Source organism: Pollachius pollachius (assembly GCF_949987615.1).
Source record: "Pollachius pollachius genome assembly, chromosome: 14".
NCBI lineage: Eukaryota > Metazoa > Chordata > Actinopteri > Gadiformes > Gadidae > Pollachius > Pollachius pollachius.
In genome coordinates, this window is record NC_136947.1 from 19,122,638 (window position 1) to 19,131,847 (window position 9,210).

The 9,210-nt window shown below is 42.9% G+C and overlaps 1 protein-coding gene across 1 annotated transcript in view; it reads left to right on the forward strand.

Annotated features, from left to right (window-relative positions):
- Positions 1-348: 348 nt before the first annotated feature.
- The window catches only part of ano8a (anoctamin 8a), a gene marked incomplete at both ends in the record, with an annotated part of 17,926 nt that continues 9,064 nt past the window's right edge, over positions 349-9,210 (forward strand). The window contains 3 exons of the mRNA XM_079751443.1: positions 349-421; positions 4,636-4,746; positions 7,508-7,640. Of these exons, the coding sequence (XP_079607569.1) occupies positions 349-421; positions 4,636-4,746; positions 7,508-7,640 (317 nt within the window). The remainder of the gene's footprint in view (positions 422-4,635; positions 4,747-7,507; positions 7,641-9,210) is intronic.

The window sequence follows — 9,210 nt, forward strand, 5'->3', positions numbered from 1 at the left end:
CTTCGTGTCTCGCTGTCACTCATGCATGGAAGGCATGAGCGAAAATAACATCTTAAATGTTAACCCTCCCGAATTGTGCGTGATAACACGTAGTCTTTGAACGGGAAGGCCATTTGAGCAAACACGCTGACCACTGACACGGTGACGCAATAAGCGAAAACCACTCAAGAGACGGTGATGGTTCTCACTGGTCATTTATCGGACCCCCTCCTCCGCTCGGTCTAGTTTGGCCAGCCGGTGAGCATCCCTGCCCCGCCGTGCTGAACGTGATGCTGGTGCTGATGCTGTAAACACGGCGCGCGGCGGCGCAGACCCGAGCGGGACCAGCGGACCTGGCCAGTGGGGAGGATGGTGCCCAGCGAGGAGGACAGCAAAACACACAAGCAGCAGCAAATGCCTTCAATGCCTTTCAGCGTGTTCGGTGAGCGTCACACACACACACACACACACACACACACACACACACACACACACACACACACACACACACACACACACACACACACACACACACACACACACATGTATACACTGTTTCCCGTGTCGCTGAATATGGAGAGCTTATATCGATATGATATTATAATACGCTATAGAAACGCTGCGCGGAGCCCGTACGACGGTGCAGGTATGCTGCGGAAGCTTGATGACTTGAGAATCCCGACGACCCGGCGCTGTCGGACAGATATCTGTGGGGTGGTCAAAGTCACCACAATGTGGTTGAATGGTCGTATCCCCCTCTGCTCCCTGCAAGATGATGCGCATTATGAGAGGGCCCGGCTATCAATGGCTGTGTGTCCACAGGTGCATGAAGGAATTTGTATGCGGTGGGTGTGCATACTTTGTAGTGGGCCGTTGCTGCGATACTCTTGAAGAGCACTACAATGATACAGTGCAGACATGGTGGTCTGTCTGCTCTGTTGTGTGAAACCTCGACTGTGAATAATAGCCTTGTCAATCATGTCGATGACACCATACAAGGCTCTGCTTTGTGTGATGTAAGCGATATACAAGTTCGAACAAAGATCCATGCAGACTCATACGGCACCTGGCCTGTTTCCTGACCTTACACACAGTCAGAGACATGCAGCATAGGACCGCAGGTCAGAACCAGACCAGAGTCGCTACACAAGGCGTAGTTAAGGCAGAGACAGAGAAAGACAGGCCAACCTTAGAGTTGGTGTTAATGAACCTCATATAGCGCTTTATTGTGGTCTTTCCAATTCCAACTAGACACTGTGGCATATTTACAGACTGTGGAAAGTTGATAATAATGATCATATTTGAATGCTTTGTTTTTATTATTACTACTGTTTTCCATTTCACCAAGCCCCAATTGATTTAATGATTATACTGTGATGCTCAAAGCCTATTTCTCTCTCTCTCTCACACACACACACACACACACACACACACACACACACACACACACACACACACACACACATGCAGCAATCTCATCATGCTCAGTGTTTGCCCACATTAGCTTTGCTGAGAACGCAGGATAACTCATTGGTTTCCCTCAGCGATAGAGTCCCTCTGACAGGCTCGTAGTTTATTACAGCTACAGTAAATTCCCTCCCGTCACTGGGCCAACAGAGAGAGTGGCCTCTCAGTGGGTTACAGGAGGCAGTGAGAGGTGACCATCTCTATAACAGAGACGTGGGTTGAAGGACTGGTGCGTTTATGTAAGACCACTGACAGCATCGTTTTACTGTCAAATCGCCCGCCATAAACAGGGCTTTTACAACAGAAGACAAAACAGTAGTAGGCTTCAGAAGCGGTCTCTAACAGTGAGAAAGGAAGTTGACGTCATAAGAGATTGGATATGATCTAATCCTAATGTTCAGATTAAACACCATGCCTAGTCTCGTTTGCCTTTCTTTTTTAAAGGTCCCATGGCATGCTACTTTATGGATGCTTTAATATAGATATTAATGGGCCCCTAAAACAGTATTTGAAGACGCTCCCGAAATTCAGTCGTGGTGCAGAATTACAGCCACTACGAGCCAGTCGCACATTGAGCTTTCCCCAAACACGCCGTTTCGGTGTCTGTAGCTTTAATGCAAATGAGGAGGAAAGAGGCGGGTCAAGAAGGAGGGTGGGGGTGTGGCCCTGAGCAGCTTGCGCCCACGGTACCATGCGCTCTGTTTACAGTGGATGTATCGCAACAGCGTGGCGCACACAGCCTTTGGCCATGTTCTTTAAATATTCTAGAACACTCCGGCGGGAGTCCTGGAGTTCTACATCTCAATAACATCATATTATAAATAGATATGTATATCATATAATACAGTGGTTTTCAAACTGTGAGGCGTGCCTCCCCTGGGGGCGCCAGAGTTCTTCAGGGGGGGGGCGCGAGGTGAGAAAAAATAAAGCAGAAAAAGTAACGCAAGACGCAAATTCAAAAGCTGTGTTTGAAATCGTTCCCTATTCACTCACTCACTATATAGGGACTACATAGGGAGCGAACAAACGAGAATTCAGACACTACGCTGAACATTTCTAAACGTCATTTGCGTCAGTAAATGCGCCGGGTATTTGTGTGACGCAGACAGATGCGCCAACATCATGTAAACAAACCGGGCACTCACGAAGAAAGCTGGAGGTTGTATTGATGTTGAGTGTTACATATGTTAAATCCCAAATAAATTGTTGACATTTCTAAACGAAAGCCGGAGACTCCATCATTATATGTATACATTTTTTCGCGGTTATTCAGCTTCTTCTCCCCCGAAAAAACACAACCGCATTGCATTGTGGTATACGGGAGTAACATGTAGGGAACATCGTATGTTCACTAAAATTTTGGGTATTTTAAGTCCACTATATAGTGAACGAAATTTACCACTGAGAATTCGAACACCATTACAAAATGGCGAGCATCCTATATAGTGCACTATATCCGTGATAGGGAACGATTTCGAACACAGCTACGCAAACTCATTGCTCCCACTAAAGTAGAGGTGAGCTAAAAAGGAGGCTAGACTGGCAGTTTACAGATTAAGCTGTTCAAATGTATTTAAAAAAGTTAAGCAAAAACATGCTTAGATAAAGATGTTAAAATGTGTGAAGAAATGTGTTTAAAAACGCACAAAGATGATTAGAATGTTTAAAAAATATGTTTAAAATGTTTCAAAAATATGTTTAAAATGTTTCAAAAAAATGTTTCAAATGTTTCAAAAATTGTCTCCCGCCGGAGCCCCGCTGCGGAGGCACCACCGCCTCGGAAGCGGGTAGCGTGCCTCGCGACGGTGGGCAGCGGGGCTCCGGTGGAAGACAATCACGGCCAACAATCCCTGTCTCCTTCATTTAGTGGTTCATGTACTTCAGGGAGGCATAGCCAAAGTTCCTTTCCCCCAATTCCTTCTCAACCATGGCTGAGATAACCCCCACTACGAGTCTCGTTGTGGAAATACCAGAGACGACAGAGAACCCGACATGTTATGCGCCATAACACCAACAGAAGAACGGTTATCCAAATAACAAAGTGTACAAAAGCAGTCTACCTGTAGGACTCAGAGAAGCATCTCTCATTAATGACCTGCATCTAAGGTCACACAACTGTACGTTGCTTGGATAAAGATGCCATTGTGTTAGTTGGCAGAGAATGACAATGTGCAAACAATCTTCACAGGAATGGACTGAAGGCAGTTGAGGCATCTGTACAGGAAGATGTACAACTCCTGAATGCTCAATAATGTCACAAAGCAGTTGACCCCTGGTTGGCTGGCTCCTAACACCAGGACCAGGATCCAGGCTGTTGTTGTGGTTGAAACTGGCTTATTGTAGAGATGAGCAATAGTATATGCAGAGCAGGGGTTCCTGCTGCCATGTCAGAGATCTCTCATATGTCTTGTAACTCATCCCATTCAACATCTACTCAATGCTTATCTAGAGTGTCGGACTGGAACCGTCTCAGCTAAATGTTTTGCCATCTATCAATGGAAAAAGCTCCCACCCACAGCAGCTTAAAATGCAACACCTTCATTAGTTGTAACATTCAGTCCTAGACCTTTGGCAGACAGTTCGTAAAATGGTTCAACCATACATTGTGCTCATGACAGCATCGTTTTATGATGCTTTAGGGCTAATCGTTTCCGGTGAATGAAGACAGGGTTTTGGACATGACCTGCAGTGCATTGCTCTGCCATACAGTGCAGAGGAATGTGATGCAGTGAAGAAGTAGACATGGAGTCAACCTTCATGTTGAACCATCACCCTGACCCTCAGGTTGATCTGCTCCTCTTGCTGGATAGTCTAGTGGTGGCTAGTTGGACTCCCAAACAGGAGGTTATGACTTTGAATCCCACAGTGTGTGCAGTCCAACTGTATTCTAAAGCTAAAATACCTCAATCCTTAACTGCAATAATTCACAGTAAGTTACTGGACAAATGCATTGGCTCAGCCATACATCATACTTTTGTTTCTTTGAACTTTAAACAAAACACACTAATGAGAGAAGGGATAAATAAAACAACCATTGAATGTATGTGTGACTATGTGACCATCGCAGATGGATGAATCCCGCCCTAGCTGGATGAGACATCACCGTCTGTCTCACCATCATCTCCGTTCTCCCGTTTCGCTCACTGCTCTCTCTCTCTCTCGCTCTCATTTTCTTTTTCCTCCCTTTAGATAAACTGTTTGGCAAACGCCTTCTGCAGGCCAGACGATACATCATGTCTCGCAAGTCCTGGCTGAAGATGGTCCCGACAGACAACTGTGACATCCTGATGACTTTCCCAGGTACAGTTAGGTACACACACACACACACACACACACACACACACACAACCCATTTGTCCATGCTGAACAGGGGCATTTAGCGCTGAGCTTGGCTACTAGCCAAATGCTAAGACATTAGCTGGAGTGGCTAGAGCACCTGGGGACGCTCCAATGTCCTCCGTTTACAGCTCCATGATTAGATTCTCCAGTCTTTTTAAATTACAGCTCAATATTAAGAATCTGATATGGAAGCATTTATGTAGCAAAATTCAAATGGAAATGCAATTTGCAATTTGAAATTCAATAAGTCATTACATTATGCACTTGACAATTCATTATGCAATTTAATAATGCAATTTGAAAATACGTTATTCAAAGTGAATTTGACTATGCAAAGTGACAATGAAACTCAACTCAATTTGAAACAGTTGAAAACAATAATAATAGAATAACATTTTGTCACATTTTTTGAGATTTTTTTTTTTTTTTTTTGAAATATTAAGGCGCTTTCATCGTCTTGGGAATAATGAGACGGCTCGCCAGTGATGACGCTCATGCTTACACGTGTTCCCGACAGCGACCGTTCATGTGCACTGTGTTTGGAATCTAAAAGTTCTTCACAGCAGGGTTTTTTTATCCGATAAAACCAGTCAGAACTAAACAGAACTTAGTAGGATTAGTTTCAAGTTTGCATGCCTTTATTTCCCTGATGCCTATCACCTACTATCCTTTTGCTTTTATTTATGAGAAGCACATACAGTATTGCCACTGTATGGAAGGCCTCTTATCTAGAGCTGGTTTACCATTACACAATGTTTACAACTGAGCAAAGTCGATGCCAACAGACGGTTACAACGTCAATCAATAGTAAAGTATGTGATATGATAGTTGATTCTTTTATATCGAGTAAAAGGTTCATGTTCCGCCATGTTCATGCGCGTCACTAGTAAACCATACGTCACCAACTGGGCAACTCTGTTATCAAAATCTGGCCCCAGTTGCCGAACAGAGGTAGAATCATAAGAGCGTCATGAGGTGTCGTTCACGAGAACTTTCCGTCGTTGCGAAAATGTTTTCCCAGAAAATAATTTCCATCAATGTGAACGCACCATTAGACATTCTCTGGTAAAGGCCAGTTTATACTCCTCCCTTAAGTTCTGTACGTAGACAAGGCGAGCCCTCTCCCTCTCCGTAGCATACGTGCGCATCCAATATTTTTTAACTATCCGTCGACGCAACGGAGACGGACGGAGACGGCAAGGGCTGTGATTGGTCCTGTAACAAAATCAATTCCGGAATCACTTTGCAATACAATTTTGCAAATACACAGAGTATGGCGAAGTGAATTGCAATCACGGAGGTGCTATAGCTTTTCCATTTGAATAAAGGCACTCAAAAAATGGGACAAAATGTTATTATATTTTTATTGTTGTAACCTTTTCAAATTGAATTGAGGATTTCATTGTCACTTTGCATATTAAAACACACTTTGAATAACGTATTTTCAAATTACACTTTTAACTTGCATAATAAATTGTCAATTGCATAATGTAATGACTTATTGAATTTCAAATTGCAAATTGCATTGCCATTTGAATTTTGCTACATATATGCTTCCATAGTCTGATGAACTTAAAAAAATAAATAAAATAAATCTCCTTCCAGATTCACGTCCTGTCATAATTCATCCTGCTGTTCAACATTTATGGAGGAATTCGATTTTTCTGTCAATGTTACAAAAAAGTCACTTCACCATTACAACAGACATATTCTACCCATTCTTCAGTTACAGAGGGAGCTTTATTCTAGTCCTTTATGAATGACTGTACGAACATCAGCGCCTCTCAGCCAGCGCTCAATAGCTCTAAAAAGCTCTGGTTAAATAGTTAAGTGCTCAGTGATTAATGAAGCGCCTGCAGCGGCGGCCGGGTTGATCAGACCGCAGCGAGCAGCGGTACGTAACCCCGGGATGCTGGTCAACCTGGACTACACTGAGATAATGCAGAGGCACATACACACTCGTACTAAACTCCAGAAATCTACTATTTTCCTTAGTTTATGATACATTTAATCATGAATACAAAGTATATAACAGCAATTTATGTCTGTACATTTAGAGATTCTAAGCATGTTATGTATCTCATAATCAACTGCAATTAAACAGCAACATCTTCTAGTCATTCTCAAAGTGCTTTTATATGCGGAGCCTTTACATTCACCCTTTCATCCACACGTTCACACCCTGACACTTGTGTGAGCCAAGCGATGCAGCAATGTCCCTAAGCAGCTCAGTTTAGGTTTCTTGTCTAAGGACACCAAAGACAGGACCTAAGATGGATTCAGCTACTCTGCTCATGTCTGTCATGCATTAAGCATGTTCTAAGCATGTACCACATTAACTGATTGTAATAAGCATGTTTTATCTATGTACCACATTTATAGATTTTTAGCATGTTGCCCCAAACTAGCTGATTGTATGCATTGTATATCAGACATTGTATGTTACATTTATGTCCGACATGAACAGATTTTAGCATGTCATGTACCATGATTTGAATTGTGAAATACAATTCTGTATTTTCAGCATATTATGCCCACGTTACTGCAGTCACAGATTTCAATCATGTTGGTTGCTGTGCCACATTATTCTAAACTTGGTCTGTCCATGTACTCCATTGAGTCATTGAGTTATTGTTATGACAATGTAATGTGAAGGACAGTAGCTTGAAGGGGTCATGGTGAAGTGCTGGGCGCCTCTGATCCTGTTTCCCTGTCACTCTAGACAGCGTTGACGACCACACGTTGCTATGGCTCCTCAACCAGATCCGTGTTGGAATCCCTCAAGTCAACATCCAGATCCGACAGCACAAACACACGCAGGAGCACGCCTTCTTCATCACCACCTCCTTCGAGAAGTAAAACCTGTTTGTCTGTGTATTTCAGTGTGTGTGTGTGCGTGTGTGTCTGCATGTTGTCACATGTATGTTTGTGAGCATGTCCATCTTTGTGTGTGCATGTACAAACATGTTTTGTTTGTGTGTGTGTGTGTTTGTGTGTGTGTGTGTGTGTGTGTGTGTGTGTGTGTGTGTGTGTGTGTGTGTGTGTGTGTGTGTGTGTGTGTGTGTGTGTGTGTGTGTATGTGTGTGTGTGTGTGTGTGCTCGGGTCTGCATGTACGTCTGTCTGTGCATATGTGTGTGCACATGAGTGTGTTTGTGTGTGTGCATGTTTGTGTTTGTGTGAGAGAACGGAACAGAGTGGGATTGATGCTTTCTCTGTTAACATCTTTAATGAAGTATAACATTATTTCACGCTGTTTATTTAATTCTAAATCATTAATGACTCCAGTTCTTTATGGCTTGCTATCAGAGCATGTTGTCATCGCTTGTGCTAACATTTGCCAAATGATGTAAACAGCTAATGAACAAATCCTTAGACAACAACAACAACTTGTGTTTGCTGTGAAGATTTTGCAAAAGTCAGTGAATCATTTGACCTAGAGCTATAAACATAGAGCTCTGTAACCAACAACTCTCGCTCTGGATATAGGCCTACACTATATCTATCTCAATTAACCCACAGCGCTCTCTCAACTGTGTATATATATTAGGGGTGTAACGGTACACAAAAGTCACGGTTCGGTACGTACCTCGGTTTTTAAGTCACGGTACGGTACGGTTCATAGTTAAGGGGAATTTTTTTAAAAAAACTGCTTGTTTGTCAACAACGGAGAATGGCCGTAGATCATCAGCAATGAAAACACCAATACATTTGGTTATGGCATTTGCATTTCTGAATTCCAAGACAGGGGATGTTGAAATAGTGTCGTGAGCTGGGTTTGGACAGCTCGTTTTTTTTTCCACAGCAACAGTGATAGTAACACCTGGATGGTGCCTTTTCAAATGCGTGTGCTAGGGATTTGCATTTCTGGCAAAAATTCTATTCGATATTCGCTGAGAAGTATTCGAATAATATTCGAAAATCGCTCAATCAATAACCACGCACGCAGCTCGGATACACGCACACACAATGACACAGGGAGAGGATTTTATGATTTGTATGAAATCAATGTTTATTTCAACAACTGCGCCATCAACATTCAACATCGAAATTATTTCAACGTGGGCTTAGGCAGATAGACCTACATGCGCCGAAAACGGATCGCTATTTATTTAATTATTCATTTTACTGAACACAGCCTGCATGACGGTGAACTAGACACGTCAAAAATATAACTTCACACGGTGTGTCTTTTAACAATTTATTTGTTACCAGCATTCGTAGTGTTGATCAGCAGAGAAATAGTCCGCCAAAGACGTTGACGTCGCTTAGCAATTCACGCTATTCACCACCGGAAGTTGTGAAGGCCCATGCAAGTCAACGGAGCGTTCAACAGCATTGAGAAGAGCCGTGTAATAAACAGCGATATTCACATTCATTATTCGATATTCTACGTGACTCCAACTATTCGACTATTCGACGATCGT